The 19,142-nt window shown below is 38.5% G+C and overlaps 1 protein-coding gene across 6 annotated transcripts in view; it reads right to left on the bottom strand.

The window, feature by feature from the left end:
* Positions 1–606: 606 nt before the first annotated feature.
* The window catches only part of HMGN3 (high mobility group nucleosomal binding domain 3), a gene marked incomplete at both ends in the record, with an annotated part of 31,299 nt that continues 12,763 nt past the window's right edge, over positions 607–19,142 (bottom strand). The window contains 6 exons of one of the 6 annotated variants that reach the window (XM_084227951.1): positions 912–950; positions 1,287–1,379; positions 1,500–1,613; positions 2,588–2,638; positions 5,473–5,502; positions 12,755–12,805. In XM_084227951.1, coding sequence (XP_084084077.1) covers positions 912–950; positions 1,287–1,379; positions 1,500–1,613; positions 2,588–2,638; positions 5,473–5,502; positions 12,755–12,805 — 378 coding nt within the window. Of the gene's footprint in view, positions 1,380–1,499; positions 1,614–2,587; positions 2,639–5,472; positions 5,503–12,754; positions 12,806–19,142 lie in introns of all 6 variants that reach the window. The other 5 variants (XM_084227952.1, XM_084227950.1, XM_084227953.1 and 2 more) reach the window with 5 other exon arrangements.

Raw genomic sequence — 19,142 nt, 5'->3', positions numbered from 1 at the left:
ACTCCTTAGGTTGCTGCAAGCGGAAACCTAGTCACGCTGGTGAAGAGCTTTCAAAGCTGTGAAGTCCTCAATGAAGGAAAAATATTTTAGTAGGAATGTGACTTAGCTTTATTTTGAAAGTGGGAGTTTCAAGGATGACTCCTTATTTATGGTTTTACACTTGCTCTGGTTTAGTAGACTTCTATTTATATGGACTTCAAAAATTTAATGTTTTATTAAGCTTTATTATATGGTAATCATTGCTGGCCACTTTCAGTGTGAAATGTAGTAGGTGTAATTCTACACTGACACTCATAGATGGTTTATTAAAATGATAACATTTTTAAAGGCCAGAAAATAAACAAACAATTCTGTTTGACTCATCAGAGATACATCATGGACAGACTGTAGCAATTCTTTACATCTTCTGCAATAATAAAATGAAACACTGCCTAAATTTATTAAAGACACTACTAAGAGGCATGTATTTTGCAGGCAAGAAAACCTTTTATTTTAAACCACAAATAGTCAGCAGGTGGCCACAACTATCCATGTTTCATTAAAATCACATAAAACCTAGGTACAAAAGCACCACAGATTATTGCTCTAGAAAAACTGCGTGAAAAATTCATATATGCACAGTAAAAACACCACAGTATGCACAGGACTAAATTTTTAAAGCAAGTGCATGGAATGCTGAATCCATTTTACACACAGCTTCCAATATTAAATTGTTATTTATTTTACTTGAAGATGATGGAAACTTCCAAAAGCCATGACTATGAGAAGGTAAAATATCCATTCTTATATATTTTTGAATGCCAACTAGTAGAGTCCTAAAAAAATTAGCATTTACAAAATACTTGGTAAAAATAGCTTTTAAAAGTTGTCCCAAGAGGTACATAAAATCAACCCCAAATTTTCACGATAATTCATTCTCCCTCGTTATCTACAGTTTCAGTTTTCTGTGCCTGTGAAAAAGAAAGGAAAAAAAATACAGTTATTATTAAAACTACTATAAGCCAAAGAGAAGTCCACCCCACCAACACAAACACTTTTGAACATCTGTTTTTTAGCAGTTCTGCTGCCAAATGTATTTCAACTCTGGGTGAAAACAGACAAGGCTGGAATATATTACACAAATGCTTTGCTGCATTTATTGCTTCTACTTTTCAAATGACCACAAAAGCTTTACCTGCAAGTTCCCATTGTTCATAAAAACAAAACAAAACAAAACAAAAAACCAAACTACTATAATCTGATTCTAATCACTGCAAACATGCAGAATTTTCTACTATACCCTTAACTCTCACTGTTTCAATCTGCCCCTTTACTGACAGTGTGCTGGGTGGGGTACCTCTGGAGGTTGAGACATTAACAGTTGAACGAGAGATGTGGATCTGCAATAACATTACAGGCAATAAAAAGAGACATTATGAACATGCTATCACCGGCTGGAGGACTGAGCAATTTCTTTAAAGACACTGATTCAATCAGTGGGAGGTAGTCATGGGAAGTACCTCGTCAGCTTTAGTTTCACCATTTTCAGATGGTGTAGTACCTTCCTTTCCAGCTTCCTGCTTTTCCTCCTTCTTCCCTTTAGCACCTTTATTAGTCTTTGTTCCAGGTTCTTTCTAGGAAGCAAAGCACAGGGAAGCAATTTGTTAGACCTGGAGTGATGTTAGTTAAAATCAGTCAGCCTTGTTCCACACATGACTTGAAGCAAAACCATGGCCAACTGGTTTTCTGGGGAAAATGGGAACCTTATTTTGCTGAACTTTGACTGAGTTACACTGAATTTCTCTGAAAATGCCACAGGCTGTTTCTAAAGTCCGTTGGACTCTTATGGGAAAACATAAGGCCTTAGCTGGGTGGGCCTCCTCTCTTGTGAGAGAGAGATGTGCTTCTGTAGAAAGGAGACAGCCACAGCAGGACATGGTGAAGCAGAAGGACTTGAAGAAAGCAGGGAAGAAACTCATGTGAGAATTTGGGTCTTGAGTGGCTGAAAAATGGAGAAAGCGCTTGAAAACGAAGGCCCCATTGAAGAGCACAGAAAAGCCACTGGGTTAATATTCTTAATAATTCTGTACCTCAGTTTGCTACCTTCAAAACAGGTATTAGTATCTACCTCAGTAAGGTTGATGTCACTAGTAAAGCAATCAGAACAGGCTCTTACATGGTATAAAGGTCATAAAAATGTTTACTGGTATTAATTATATGCTAGTAATTATTCTGTGACATTCATTAGTCATCAGAGTGGTCTACTAAGACCAGTTATATGAAGGCAGAACCCTCCCTCAACGCCTGAGCTCCTTCTGGGTGCCAAGTGAACTGCATGTCCGGAGGAAGCTACCAGACGCCCCTTGGACATAAGGCTTCTCAGAGCAACTTCCTTTGCTTTATTGACCAAATGGAAAACACATTCCTGGTAAGGCATAAAATGTGCTTTAAGCTTTTCGAGAAAGCTGATAGCAGTGTAGCAGTTTTTGAGTCAGTACATTTAGCCTGAATCATTAAAAAGTGATCTTTCCTTGGATGACTCTTGGATATGGAATTATAATTTATTCACTGTTTAAAATAGCCAAGTGGGGGAGGAAGCACCTCTTACCTTAGCAGATGTTTTTCTTGGTTTAGGTTCAGGTTTTGGTAGAGTAGGTTTCTGCAAAGATAAATTATACAAATACTGAAAAAGACAACCTTCAGCACCAAAAGGAACACACAATGACTGAGAAAGACAATAGTCCATTTTGATATGATTATGTTCAGTTAAAAAATATTTTCAGCAGCAGATAACAGCACAAAGATGTCTGCATTTTGTAACTATTTTCATCCTGGGTTCTCAAATGAACGGCAGGTGAGATTTAAAAGCCGGTTCATTGTTCCGAGGTCCAGAATAGCTCTCCGGGAACAGGTTTAAGCTTCTATCTCCGATGTCTCTGTACTTCCTTTTATCACAGTGCAGCAGCGAGAGGAATGACTCAGTCTCTCAGCCAAATGACTCAATGAATTCAGTGACACTGGTCTTCCCAATAGTCTAAAAATCACAGCAGAATCACAGGCAAAGCCCATTGGGTAAGGAAGACTGCTGCGTGTAAAGTATTTCAAAATCATTTCCAAATCCTTCCACCTCTGATGTAGATTTCAAGTCCTGTAGCCAAGCTTCCTGCCCACTTTCATCTTCTCCAATGCCAGCTCAAGGTGAGAAGAATTTCCAGTCCACCCCAGACCCTGGGCTCATTTGTCCCCAGAGCTTTTTATGAGGAACACAATTATAATAATAAAATGTCTGCTGTCATCCTCCAAAGTTGAACATTTTTCACAGATCTTATTAGCTAAGGAGTCCACTAAGAAACTATTTTTCTCTCACCTCATGTGGTTCTCCTCTCTGTTCCTGTGAGCAGTGCCTACCTGCCTGGTGGTCACAATCTCCTCCACACAAGGCTTCTGACCTGGCCTGCTTCTCCAGGGGCACGAAACATGGGGAAGATAACCAGTCTAAACCTCTATCTACTTTTAATAGTTATTTTAGGGCAAATATTTTATTGATCTAGGAAAAAATGTATACATCTCCCCTAGCACTAGGGAGAATAACTTTTGAAGAGAAAACTCTCTCCAGGATCTCCCTCTGTGGAGAAAAATACATGTTCCTCCTTAAAGCCTCTACATAGGTCAGGTTCGTGTTGAATCTATTCCTTTTCATCGAGGCCATAAAGTAAGTGTGGACAGTTCACTTCTGAAAGATTGGCTGTTAGAAATGACCTTTCAAATAAAGAAAGAAAATTGAACTTAAAAGAAGAAATGTTTTTACTAATCTTACTACTCTCAATCTGCTCCCCTAATATATTAGCTCACAAGTCTCCTGAAATTTTAGAATTTAAAAAATTTTGTTATCTGGAGTGCTAGTATATTGTGTTAACACACATTTGTTTTTTTTCAATTTACCACAAATAATTCCCTGTTAAATTATTTTCTGTAATGCACGCCTTTCCTCCGATTCAGCATTCAAGTGTTTTGATAAGATAGGAAAGGGTGAGGTTTCACAGTCTAATCCTGCTGGTATCTGAGGTGGCTCTGTGTCAGCACCATGGGCGAGGGTCTCAATGGAAGATGCTTATATTGCTGGTTCCTGGTACTCAGAAAAAGGATTATTTTAAATATTGCTTTTTATTTGACTCTATTTGGGCTACAGATCCATGGAATACAAGGACATTCAGTATAATCTATAGTTAAACTTAAAAAGAGTTGAAACATAACTCCTGACCCATGGTGAAAGTTACTATTAAACAGGCACACAATCTTTAGAGGTCTCCACAGAATCTGGCTGAGCTGGGTACACACAGAGCTGCATGTCCCAGGCCTTAATCTTCCTGGTGACTCTGATTTTGTTTCCTTGGTTGTGACTCATGAAAAACACTGGCTCACCCAATGCAAATTTGGTTATACTTCTCAACCTGAGGGTGGTCCCACTTGAGTTTTGCTTCCCTACATTGTTGCAGGCACAGGTGCTGCTTGAGGATGAAACCTATACACTTCCCTGAAGACCAAAGTAGTTTGCAGCTCCTGTTATCTAGCATGGGGATAGATGCTTCAAGCCAAGAGGTCAGTGCCTTCCCCTCTACATCTCAGTGGGCTGTGTAGACTGCAGGTATTTTAACCCAAAAGATATACCAGAGAGCCTGGTTGATCTGTCTTGGTAGGATGAAGACTGGTACATGAGCAGGGCAGCAGGGAGGAGACTCTGATGGGCAAAATAGAATCATTATTTTTGCAAAGATTCTCAAGTTCCAAAATGAGACTAAGGCTTCGGATTCAGACAACTTGCAGAGCATTCTGACTAAATTATGCATCATGGAGAAAGATTCAGAATGCTTGTCCAATCAAGCACATCATATATAGAATTGGAAGACTGCTCTAAGTACTTCTCTTGTTTCAGAGATCTAGTAATAATCAAACAACATCCTGGGTGTTACATGTTTGGCAATGAGACTGGTCATTGTTTTTCATGGACACATCTTTTTTTTTTTTTTTAAGATTTATTTATTCATGCATACAAGAACCGGGGTACAGAACAGATGCACGGTAGGGTGAGAGGATTCACCAGAGACAGAGAGGGAACAGAACAGGCAGACTGACGAAATACACTGCTGAGGAGAGCAGCAGGTGAGATAGGAGAGGTCTGCCGCGCCGTGTGGGATTCTCGCCCTCCGGCCGGGATCAAACCAAAGCTTCAGAGGCTGTGGACAACTTCACAGCGCTGTGCTCAACAGCCTGTGCCACCAGGGGAGGTCCTCACGGACACATCTTATCAAGGACTTGCTTGGCCCATCTGGTCAAATTTGCTAAAAATCATGATGCAGGTAATCTCCGAAAAGAAAATTAAAAAATATTCAATGAAAACACCTCCTTAATTAATCTTCCTTTTGCTGCTTTTATCTGGACAGAGGAACCATGTACTCATGAGAACTGACACCAAAAGGGTTCTAAAGTACTCACCGCTGACAATCTGGCAGACCTTCTGGTGGGCTACAAAGGAAAGAAAAAAATTATTTTGGTGGTTATACACAACCAAGTTGATTTTTTAAAATTTCATTTCTAAAATCTTTATTGAGAGAATATAATGTATGACTAAGTACTGTCTCCATGTGAGCACAGTGAAACACACACCATGTGCCCTGAGCACCTTCATGCTCAAGAGGAAATGTTTCCAAAGAGATGTATGCACACCATTCAAAGATATGGCCTTTCCCAACGAAGGGTGTGGTTGGTAAGAAAAGGAATGGAAGATGAATTTAGGATCCAACAAAAACCACAATCCACCTTTGTGATAAAATAGCAGGCGCACTGAGATGCCATTGAAAAACTAGTTTCAGTCTGATTCTTGTACCTTACAAATGGAACTGAAGCTTGTAAGTTAATACAAAAAAGAAAATTATATAATTGTGTAGAAATCAAAATTAGAAGGTGTTCCTTGCCTTGTTATAATGCTAGAAAAGAGAATGACTACAAATCATAGGCAGTTCACAAGACTTCCTTTCACTTGAAGCAATATAAACTCATTAATTTAGCTACTAAATGAATATGTTTAAAGATTTAAATAGAGTAAAAAGTTCACTCATGTTTTAATTTGAAAACTAGAAAATTTAGAGGGGAACTGTGTTGAGACTGACATTTTTTAGGAAATCTTTCTTCTTCAGGGATGGTACAAGTTAACAGCACACGGGACTGCGGAGAAAATTAAAAATCACATAATTATTCTAGGCATTTCAGAAATAATTACACAGAATTGATAGTCTACATATCAGCAGCAAAAGATGGTTCCCAAGGGGTTTCACATTTTAAAAGTACAACTGCCTTTCTTTAAAAGTGTTTCAGAAGTAAATACTCCAAATTTTTGTTTGTTTTATTCACTGCTCTATCTCTAGTAAAAAAGTGTGTAATCTAACAAAGTGGATACTCAATATTTGCCGAATGAATGAACTTATATTTTACCCTAATTCTTGCTGTCTTAAGCAGACTTTGCCTCATGACAATAGCTTAAATGTTTCTAAAAGTTTTTAAGGGGGTCAGCAAAAATGATCAGTCAGTAGGAGTCTGGGCTTTCACTGCAAGGAATCACGGAATTCTTGAAGCCCTGCTTAGGTCAGTTTAGGTCAGCAGGTCAGGGCAATCTGGAAGAAATATTTCTTGCCATCTCTACATCGAAGAACTTTCTCACTGAAAAGAGCCAGGGTAAGCTAAACTCCTCTTTCTTGAAAGGACAGAAGGAAAGGGCCAGAGCCTCCATGAATAAATTTAGCCCTGGGAGGAATGATCAGAACAGGACTAAAGGCAATGAAGAGAAGACAGCGAGAGCCGGGAAACCACAGGGCTGTGGCACATTCTCTCCTCGCATGCAGAGGGGGAGTTGGGCCTATTTAGACGCGCCACAGGAAACGCCATGGCCTCTGCTACAATGATCACGGTGCCTTCAATGACAATGTGTCTGCAATCACTGGGAACCAGAACTCAAACCCCAAGAAGCCTTTCTCAAAATGCTTAATTTCACAAATTGGGCATTGCTGAAGAAAAGGCAACATTATCTTTTAAACCTGGCAGCAAGTGGATAATTGTGCTTCTTCAAATGCTTTTGGAGCATGGAGGAAATAATGGAGCATCCTCCAATGACACACAAGAGCCCAGTTCTGAAGATTTTTTGTGGCCTCAAGAACGACCATCTCACAAGTAAAGTGCAGCTGGCATAGGCGTGCTCAGAATGATACTCTTCCACAGGAAAATGGCGGCCTCTGTGCTAAAGAGGGGCCAAGGGAACTTACCTGAATTCCTCTGCACTTGGTGTCAACATGTGCCTGGCTGGTCTCACCTCGCTGTTCACCTTGCCTGTCTCCTGTCTGCAACCCCACTACACAGGAACATCTTAACATTTCTGTAGCTCCAATGCTAAATAGGGCCCACAAAAAATGTTGAGGTGGATGGAATGGGGTAAGTTCTAGAAATGTACAGCAAGTATGAACTTGGGGTGTGGAATGTAAAGCCACTACTCCGTTACTATCCAGCTTGGGGACTGGAAAGGAGCCAAATATTTTAACCATTACTCATAATTGCCTCCCTCTAAACACCAATTAGATGTCCCGAGTAAAAATGAAGTGAGGCAACATCATGTGAAAAATACCCCAACTCCTATGCTTTTGTTCCTCTCCTCTCCATGTGAATACCCGAACATATTAAAGAGGCAGAGTGACGTCACAGAGCCCTGTGGGATTTCCAGAGAGACATTTCAAACAAAGCACTGCTCTGCAGGGCCTGAAAACTGTTCTGATCCAAAGACTCACTACCTTTTTAGAATTCAGGTCTAGTACAAGAGTTTCAAATAAAAAACCTAGGAAATTAATGCAAAAACAGTTTTCCTCTCCAGGCTGTTTAGACTAACCAGTCTCTTAAAAGCACATGTTTTACTGTAAAATCATTTTATGACTTCCTGCCTAAAATTTACCAGCTCTTCTTCACATGCCATAAAAAAGGATTTTTCCTAAATTTTCTTTTCCAGTAACCATCATAAGAGATTTTCTTTGTTACTGCAAATAGTGGAGGCTGAGACGAACCTTTCACTCAGTCAGCAGTACTGGTTACGCATGCAAGTGTGTACACCTTCCTGGAAAGTTCCATCAGCTTTCAGAGCCTTAAAATCTATAAATGCCTGGACTATTTTTATTGGAGCTAAAATAGACTACACTGCTCCCTCCTCCCCTCCTTAAGACATTCAAAAGTGAAATATTCATTTGAGAATCAGATTGTTTGGCAGGAGTACATTGAAAAAATTAAAGGCATTAAGATTTTTCTTGATTTGTTGGGTATGAACTCTCAGGAAAAGTGGTTGAAAGAGTATCTCAGGGAAGAAAGGAAGGCTTTTAGAGGAGAGGTAGAGAAGCAATGTGAGGGTCTGTCACTGTGCTGTACAGGTGCTGGGCACAATGGAATTTACTCTGCAAGCATTTACAGATTAACTGATATTTATTGAGATGGAGAAAATTCTGGTGAAGGATACTCTGAGATGTGAATCTTTTACTTTATTCTGGATGCAAAAGCAACAAGGATTTACCGGAGACAGAGAGGGAACAGAACAGGCAGACTGACTGAAATACACTGCTGAGGGGAGTAGCGGACAAGACAGGAGAGGTCTGCTGCGCCATGTGGGTAGCTCCCTGGACGGTCGGGGATCGAACTTGTGCTGCAGAGGCTGCGGATAGCTTCACAGTGCTGTGCTTAACCCCTTGTGCCACCAGGGAGGCCCAACATGGAAATTTAATCCCACTATAATAAAGTTCTCAGGAGTAGCTAGATTCAAGTAGAACCATTGTATATTGCCAAATGTTTGAAATAGGGGCCATTCCACTGGAAATTGGAGGTATATTTATTTTTGTGAGATAACTCAGTGCTCGGAGCCTGCTCATGTATGCCTCCAATCAAAGCCCAAAAGTCAAACTGCTTTTAATTTCCAAAAACAAATGAGGAACTAAATAGAAATTACCATCTTTGCAAAACTGTTAAGTGGGAAAAGATGTACATCAGAGCCTTGCATGGGGAATGAAGACAGAGAAAAAGTGCTGAGTAAACAGATTTTTATGATTACCACAAAAGGAACATGAAGACAGAAGATTCTGAATCAGAAGATTTAGATTTCTTTCCTGCTTCTGTAATTTGCAAGTTGTGACACCTGGGGAAAATCATGTATTTCTCTGAGACCTTGTTTGATCTAGTAAAAATGGGAATAATTATAATATCTTCCTGTTTCAAAAATAGCACTGTTCTGACATCCACTTATCTCCTTTCTGTGCTTTATTTTTCTTTGTAGCAAATATCCAATTATTTTATTTTAATCTCTCTCAGTCTCTGCTAAATGGGAGCTCTGTGAAGGCATGGATTTTTACCTTTTTGATTCTCTGCGGAATGTGTGGGCCTAAGACAGAGCTTAGTGAATTACAGGCACTCGTGACATTACTGTTGAGGAGTGAATCTGTTCTTCCTTAATTTTAGGGATATGGAAAGTTATGGACGTGAAAGGACTTTGTAAGCTGCAAGTGTAATGATCATAATGCAATATTTGTTATTTATTGCCCAAGTATAATACTCTGGGCCTTGCCCTTCAAATATGGCAATGGAAGATTTTCAAAACAGAATCCCACTGTAGTTTCAAGGCTGTGCATACTCAATGACATACTAGAAAGTTCAGTCAATTCAGTGGGGAAAAAAAAAATCAATACACTGTCTGACAGTTTTTACTCTAAATCAACAGCTAATTGACTGAACTTTTCAATTTTCAAACAATTGTGTTGATGTCCTGAAGATATAGCATATGTTTTAATCTGGTCTTGGCATAAGTGACAGGCAAAGTGTCTTGTCTAGGAAAGGTACTTTTTTTTGTCAGCAATTATACATATATTATAAAATATTTAAAATTAAAAATATAAAACTAGGGCCTCCCCTGGTGGCGCAGCGGTTGAGCGCTGGGCTGCGAGGTTGCCCGCAGCCTCTGCAGTGCCAGTTAGTTCCCAGGCCGCCAGGTCCCACAAAACAAACAAACAAACAAACAAACAAAAATATATATAAAACTAAAAATTCTGGGCTAAAATAAATTAACAAATAACAGTTTTATGCAAAAACATTTTACATATATTTTAACCAGTTTGATTGCTTTTAGTATAGGACTGTAAAGGACTGTTTTCACAATTCAAGATCTACCTTGCAATGGTTTCTAAGTTTTTTGACTGAGAGATCAATATAAGTCCCTAAAGAAAAACCTAAATATGGTGAAATTTAAAAACATTAAGGTTTGTTATACTTAGTCAACTGATTTACAAAGTAGAATTTGCCATTTTTAAGAAAATTCAAGTGTTTACCCTTTTTTTGGTTGGTTCCACTATTTGGTTAGTGATTTGACTTTGGACGACAAATTGCTAGACACTGATGCTGAATAAATGAATGTTGAGAACTTGGTTATAAGCATTTTTGTTTGTTTTGCTTTTTAAATTATTTTTTTAATAGAGTCTGTTAAAGATGCTCCATTTGGGAAAATGAATTTCCTTGTACAAAGCTGGTGTAGGGGTTTTGCTATCATGATAAATTCATCTGCATTATTAACCACAGCATGAATCACCCTATCAAAGAATCTTTAATTAAATATTGTTTTTGTATCTCATGAACACTTTTAATTTATGAGTTCAAGGGTAAGAGCTTCAGTTTTTTTTCACTCACTCTAAAGCTCAGTGCAAAAATGAATGGTTGTCATCACAATTACCAACTCATTTCTACTTTTGGTCTCCTTTTAAAAATTCATATTACCACAAGGGATCACATGCAAACATCTCTTCCAAGTTCTTAGCTTTTTGGAGATTTGTATTTTCATATAGAGCTTCTTTGAATTATTGTCTAATTGATTATTTCCAATCTTATGAATTTTTCTGATAAAATTTTTTTTTCATATTTTGACATTTTGTGTATCCTTCTATAATTTCTGACTTTAGAGATGATGCCTTTTAGGAGCATTCAGAGACTAAAAAGTAATTTATAACTTATTCACTGAAGCAGAGAATTTATTAAATCATTGGTCTTTACCAATGGAATCGAATAGAAAATCCAGAAATAAACCCACAGATTTATGGTCAACTAATCTTTGACAAAGGAGCAAAGACTATGCATTGGAGCAAAGAAAGTTTGTTCAATAAATGGTGCTGGGAAAACTGGGTCGCTACATGCAAAAGAATGAAGCTTGACCACTACCTCACACCATACGCAAAAATCAACTCAAAATGGATTAAAGAACTAGACATAAGACCTGAAACCATAAAATATATAGAAGGAAATATAGGCGAAACACTACGTGATTTGCACATCAAAGACATCTTTACAGACACATCACCCAAAGCAGTGATAGTGAAGGCAAAGATAAACAGCTGGGACTACATCAAATTAAAGAGCTTCTGCACAGCAAAAGAGACAATAACAAAAACAAAGAGAAACCCCACCAACTGGGAGAACATTTTTGCACCCAACACTAATGATAAAGGACTGATCACAAAAATCTGCAAAGAGCTGATGAGACTCAACAACAACAAAGAAAATAATCCAGTCAAAAAATGGGCAGAAGAGCTAAAAAGAAACTTCTCTGAAGAGGAAATGCAAATGGCCAACAGGCATATGAAAAAATGTTCAACATCACTTGTCATCAGGGAAATGCAAATCAAAACTACCATGAGATACCATCTTACACCAGTGAGAATGGCACATATTAAAAAAACTAGCAACAACAAATGTTGGCGAGGGTGTGGAGAAAAAGGAACTCTTCTGCACTGTTGGTGGGAGTGCAAACTGGTCCAACCACTGTGGAAAGCTGTGTGGAGATTTCTGGACCTACTAAACATAGAGCTTCCATATGATCCAGCAATTCCACTCCTAGGTATTTACCCAAAGGACACAGAAACATCAATTCCAAAGAACACCTGCACCCCTATGTTTATAGCAGCACTGTTTACAATAGCTAAGCTTTGGAAACGACCCAAATGCCCAAAAATAGATGACTGGATCAAGAAGATGTGGTACATATATACCATGGAATATTACTCAGCATTCAAAAAAGATAAACACATGCAATTTGCAGCAACATGGATGGCGCTGGAAGGGATCATGCTCAGCGAAATAAGCCAAAAAGAAAAAGAAAAATACCGGCTGGTCTCACTCATAGCAGGAATCTAGAAAACTTAAATAAGGGACCAGGAAAATGAATAACTATAAGAAAGTGAAAATCAAAATCAACAAAATACTATGAACCAGAGACACTTTTAGGGGGGCGGGGGCGGGAGGGGAGGGATTGGGGTCAGAATGGGGGGGCTGCAATTGTATGGGGAATATAACAATAAAATTTATTAAAAAAAATAAAAAAAAATCATTGGTCTTTAATTTCTTGGCTGTGAAAGGCAGGTTTTGTTCTACTTGATGAGTTTATCTATTACTAGCTTACTCTTTACCCAGGAGAAATTCTCAGTATCCACTTTAATAGAAAGCAGGACCAACAGATAGAAACATAAACATAGTAAGTGAAAATGCCTCATCAGTGTACTCCACCGAAATACACCTAGGCCAACCAAGACCACACAGTGAAACTTTTATCTCTGGTTTTTATAACCCCAACAACCTTGTTTAGACTAGTACTCATTCATATGCCGTCACAACAATATTAACAATTCCAGTTAAAATAAACTTAGGACATCAAAGGTGTACTTACCTCCTGTTTAGTTAATTTGGATCCATCTTTGCCCTCTGCATTCTCTGGAGACTAGAGAGAAAGTAAAAAACAGTATATTGTATTTAAACTAGAAAACACATTACAAGGAGATTTTAAAAAAAAAGTTATTTCATTTCTATGGACCATAAAAGTGAACACTCAACCCACTGTGTGGGCTATATTTTGAGGAAAAGTTACTAAGTATGATCTTTACACACACACACACAAACACACACACACAGCATTTATCTGCATAACTGCCCCAGTTTTAAAAACAGATGCAAAAACTGAAATTAAACTCTGTTTACAATGTACATTTAACCTAAGCAATTATCACTGATTTTAGCTAATTCCACCACTGGTTAAAGAACAGGGACCCAGCAGCATAGCTCAGTTACTGTTTCTTTAAGGCGAGGGCAGATGCTGAGAAAGTCCAAGCCAGGCACAAAAGCGCATTTTCATCCCATCCTCGCCCAGCTTTGATTTCCAGCCCACTTTCTGCTCTGGCTTGACAAATTCATCATGGATTACTATTTTTTCATTATCAACTCCAGCATCTCTACCCTGCTCCCTGCCTCACAGGATGGCCAAGCACCCTGCCACCCCAGTTGATTTATTTTCTGATTTTGATACATCTCCTGAGGCAGCACCTGCCCCTTCTTGTAGAGCTCAAACCTGACCCCTTTACAGGCTGCATATAGCTGTGAGGAAAATATATTTAGATTTATACTACACACCATATGTCCCAATATATGTTTATTTGCTAAAGACTTAAAAAATAAGATTAAAAAAATTACTTAGAAAAGGAAACTAATACTTTTTTAAACTATAAAAATCTGGGACGTGAATATCTAATCTTTATAATACAAATGGTCAGAACATATGACTAGAAATCCTGTAAGAAAAAATACAAATATTAAACCAACAGGTAACAATGTTTGGCTTAGCAAAATTAAGCAGCTATGTGTTAATGCCTCATATGACAAAATAAAAAATGTAAAAGATCATAAAATCCACACTTTGGTGGGCTGATAACTTAATACAGTATTTTGAAAGAACCACCTGGCAATATGCAAGAAACATGAGAATATCCATATTCATTCCAATTTTGGAACTAGGACTCAAAGAAAGAAACTCTTTGTAAAAATAAAGTTTTATTTGTACTATTTCCAATGTGGAATAACAACACAATTCAAATGATCAGTAAATTATAGAGATATTTTACCTCAATTTAAAGAAAAATGTTTATGTAACTATTAAGGCAAAGGGATTTTAAAAGCAAAGGGATTTTAAAAAGCTTGGTTATAGGAATATATGGAAATCCAAATCAAGTAATTGAAACTTTGATTATAAAATAATACTTTAAACATAGGTCGTCAGGATATAAAGCTTTGGGGAAGACGAAAGCTTTTCTTGAAGACAAGGATACAGTAAACCTCTTCTCCCCTGAGTCCGCCTGTTACCCACAGCCTAATCAGTTCACCTCGCTTCAGAATCTCTGTTTTATGGTGTTCATTCCTTTCCCCTGACTCAACAGATTATGGTTCCCTACTCCATGGAATTCTCTATCTTAAAGGGAAAAGTTTCTCTTTCTTGTTCCCATTTCCTAGATAGGAATGTCTGGTTCACGAATTATTGTCAGTCAGCTAAGTTAGAGACACAAATCTTCGAAAGTCTAAGCATAGGAAGATAATGCTTAGGTGGACCACTTGGCTTTGCTCACATCCACAAACTCCATAGTTCTGGTGATCCTCTGCTATCAAGGAGTGCTGGGCCTTCATTCATACCTGTAAGGTCACCTGGTAAGATTTCAGTGGACATACTCACTACCTTAACTGATAGGCACTGAAGAAGAAGCACATAGCTATTGCTGATGCCAATGACATTTTAAAAAATTACAAAGCAATGTTAATGACATTCTCTTCTTGAATAATTTTTTATTGAATTAATGTTGCATTATAGCACCATATAAGTTTCAGGTAATGACATTATGTTCAATATTATTCTATGTCACGGACTAGTGACAGACAATGTGAGGGAGAGATCACTCTCTAAACACTGACCTAATGATGCTTGTATTGAATATAAATTATTGGAACAGAGGAACTTGGAAAGACAACACATAAAAAAAGCAGGTAGAACTGGAAATGCTAATGCTTTCACATGATTGAACATAAGAGACTCTGGATATGAAGAGCTAAAATTCTAGGCAAAGCTGACTTTCAAGCAATCTCTCCACAAGGGCTTTCTATTAATAAGCATGTGACAAATTTACAGTCAGGAACAGCCTGACCCATCTTTATTCTGGGAGCAGTTTGGTACGGTAGCATGAATGTAAGTCTGGACACCAGCCTGAATCTTAGCTCTAGAGAGACGTGTGCTATGGGGCAGTGACTTGATTACAATGGCAAAATCTCTTGATCCATGAATGACAGATGATAATGACATCTAACTCAAAGGGTCAAACCAGATTTTGGAGAGAGCATTTCAGATGTCAGGGAGAGCATATGAATTGTTGCACAGAGGCTATGCAACGAGAGATCTATTAATGAGTTTTGAATTATCAAATATAAAATTGTATTCAACAGAATTTAAATGTTGAGCACATTCCTTTACATTGAGTTTTCCTGTAAACTGGTCACTTGGTTTTTTTTTTTTGTTTTTTTTTTTTTAATAGAGGCATGCTTTATTTATTTGTTTGCTGGTTTGTTTGCTTGTTTTATTTATACATGCACTGGGTACAGTCAGAAGGCGGGAGGGAGGGTGAGAGAATTCACCAGAGCCAGAGCGGGGAGCAGAGCAGGCAGAAGGACCGAAGTACACTGCTGAGGGGAGCAGCGGGCGGCAGGAGAGGTCTGCGCGCCATGTGGGACCCTCCTCCGTTGGCCGGGGAGCAGCCGGGGATTGAACCGGCGCCGCAGAGGCCGCGCGCAGTTTCGCAACCCAGCGCTCAACCGCTGCGCCACCGGGGAGGCCCTGGTCACTTGTTTTTATTGCAGAGTGACACGTGTACTATTTTGGAAAGACCTCCCATTATGGGATGTCTTATCACATAGTCTGTGCATCATTAGCACATAATCATGAGGCTGGAGAGAGCAAGGAGAGCATGGTATGAAAGGCGTATGAGAAGTCCCAATATTTCTGTCCTAAGGGATATGAGGAGTAAAAATGAAAATAGGGCCTCCCCGGTGGCGCAGCAATTGAGCGCTGGGTTGCTAAGCTGCCCGCAGCCTCTGGGGTGCCGGTTCAATCCCCGGCCGCTCCCGGCTACGGAAGGAGGGTCCCACATGGAGTGCAGCCCTCTCCAGCCCCCCACTGCTCCTCTAAGCAGTGTACTTGGTCCTTCTGCCTGCTCTGCTCCCCGCTCTGGCTCTGGTGAATTCTCTCACCCTCCCGCGCTTCTGATTGTACCCAGTGCTTGTATAAATAAATAAATAAAAATAAATCTTTAAAAAAAATAAAGAAAGAAAAATAAAGAAAATATAGGGAAAGAGAGTTGGGAACACACATACATGATTTCAGATGTACTTCAATCTCCCAGTGGGCTAATGGGAAGGATAAGGTAAGATGGGATACAGGAAATTCCAAGACAGAGGGGTTTTTGTCCCCAAGGCAGGGCAGGTGTCCACTAATCCAGTGTGAACTCAGATGGTCAAGAGGGTAAAGAATAATAATCAAACAAAAAGGTCTCGTTCACACAGCTGAGGCTCTGTCAGCACCAAATAGCAAGGGAACTGAGTTAAAGGCCCACAGAGAAATGGGGGTAATAAATATGCAAGGTGACTAGGTGGAGGGCACAGTGAGCATTCTGCAGCACCATTGAGAGCTAATTTGAGGGTCAGTCAACAGGCAGGTGGATCACTGAACACCTAGTGACCTGATGGAGACAGAGAATAGACTAAGAGTCTGAATTTTGGGGGAAAAAATCAACAGGTGTTTGACATTTTTAAAATTTAAATTCTAAAAGCAAAAGTAAGCTCACTGAAATAAAAAAAAAAACACCTCAAACATAAATTCTAGACCATGGACAGTAGAAGAAATGATGAATTGTCACAGACATACGAGAAATTAGCCCAGAATGCAACAAAGAGCGTTAAAGAGATGAATAATATGAAAGAGAGGTTAGGAGACATGGTGGTTAATTGAGCCACTCTACATATATCTAACATATATTTCAGAAGCAGAGAGCAGAGGTACCAGTAGGAAGGTAAAGACATAATGGTTGAGAAATTCCCCAAATTGAAGACCCGAGTCTTCAGACTGAAAGTTCACACTAAGGAACAAACTGGAGACAAAATAAAGCAAATATATATAGTAAGAAATACTGTAATAAAACTGCAGAACAGCAAGGAAATGAGGAAAATCTTAAAAGTTACCAGAATTAAAAGACAGGTTATCTACAAAGTAGTACTTACCATAGCCACAAATGTAAGAAATTATGGAATAACGTTAAAGGAGTTGAGGAAAACTATCTATCTAGAATCCCGTACCCAGTTTTTATTTAAGAGGAAGGCAAAAATAAAGGCATTTCAGAATGCAAATACTAAGAGAGCTTACCACCAACAGTCTTTCTTTAACAAGGACCTACTCTAAAGGATCAAACTCAGCAATAAGAGAAATGAATTGGTTGAGCGCCGGGCTGGGAAGCTGCCCGCAGCCTCTGCAGCACCGGTTCAATCCCAGGCCACCAGTGAGGGTACCACACGGCGCGCAGACCCTTCCTGCCACACCCCGCTGCTCCCCTCAGCAGTGTACTTCGTCAGTCTGCCTGTTCTGTTCCCTGCTCTGGCTCTGGTGAATTCTCTCAACCACCCACGCTTCTGACTGTACCCAGTGCTTGTATGAATAAATAAATAAATCTTAAAAATATATATAGGAAAATCTAATTTAATTATTATCTGTAGATAGTATCTATTTTTTTGTGTTTAAAAGTTTCAACAGAGGGCCTCCCTGGTGGCGCAAGGAGTTAAGATGCAACCTATGAATCAATCAGCATCCACTGCAGCACGAGTTCGATCCCCAGCCAGGGAAATACCCACATGGCACAGCAGACCTCTCCTGTCTTGCCCACTGCTCCCCTCAGCAGTGTATTTCAGTCAATCTGTCTGTCCCTGGTGAATCCTCTCACTGTCGCCCCCCCCCACACCTCTGGCCTGTACCCCAGTTCTTGTATGCATAAATAAATCTTAAAAAAAAAGTTTCAACAGACAGTTTAGAGCAGTGCTGTTCTACAGAAATAGAATAGGTAATTTTAGATTTTCTAACAGCCACATTAAAAAAGTAAAAAGAAGGTATAAGTTAAATTAATTCTAATAATATACTTTAACTGAACAATAATTAAAATGTTTTCCTTTCAACATATAATTAATATACACATTTTTGACATATTTCACAAACTTTTTGTACAAAATCTTTAAAATCTGGCATGTATTTTACATATCTCCATTCAAATGTTAAATTTTCACCAGGAATACTTGCTTTATTTAGAATTCATAAGAGATATAGTGGTTTCACATGTCTTGGTTGTTCCAAGCATACTTAAAACTCTCTAGTAACTGAATCTAATACAAGTTTTTAAATTTAACTTGATTCAAATTTAGTAAATAAAAAATTCAGCTCATGTTTTAAAAAGGGCTTAATATGCTCATGCAGCTAGTGGCCACCACACTAGACTAGACAATAACCAGCAAAACAAGATGAGAATAGGATGAACAGATCAGAAGCTGAAGCATGCTAGGGTCCTGGTCTTATTCTGAAGATGATACAAATACACAATAATTTTAGATTGTATTAAAATAAAAATTTAAAGATATCCATTAAAAACTGCAAGAAAGGACAGGATCTATAAATTTCCAAATCAGGAGGAAGAGAATAAAGCAAATTTTCCCAATAAATGGATGGGAAGAAAACAGCAAAGAAAAACACATGATAAATAGTCATTATTTGAAATGAAGTGAGATGACAATAAGTCATTAAAAAAAGTCCAAATATATTAGTAATCATCATACGTCTAAACAATTTAACCATTACAATGGCAAGTGGCAGAACAAAATCCATGTCTGTCATTTCACTTTTACAAATTTTAAAACATGCACAAATCGAAATATATAACAGACATCATAAAAGTATAAAACCATAAACTGATGATAATGGTTACGCATAGGGAGCCTGACTAAGGTAGGGAACCAAGAAAATGTTAGAAGGGAAATTTATTTTATTTTATGAAATAAAATTTTATTTTATGAAAAAATATCAGAAACAAAATCATAAAATACAAATTTGTGAATTCTGATTAGTAAGTATGAATTATTATTTTCTGGATTTTTCTACGGAATTGTTTCTAAATAGAAATATTACCAATATTGGGGGAAGGGCGACACCCCCCCCA

Source organism: Talpa europaea, assembly GCF_964194135.1.
Source record: "Talpa europaea genome assembly, chromosome: 2".
NCBI classification, from domain to species: domain Eukaryota; kingdom Metazoa; phylum Chordata; class Mammalia; order Eulipotyphla; family Talpidae; genus Talpa; species Talpa europaea.
This window is presented reverse-complemented; position numbering and strand designations above follow the sequence as displayed.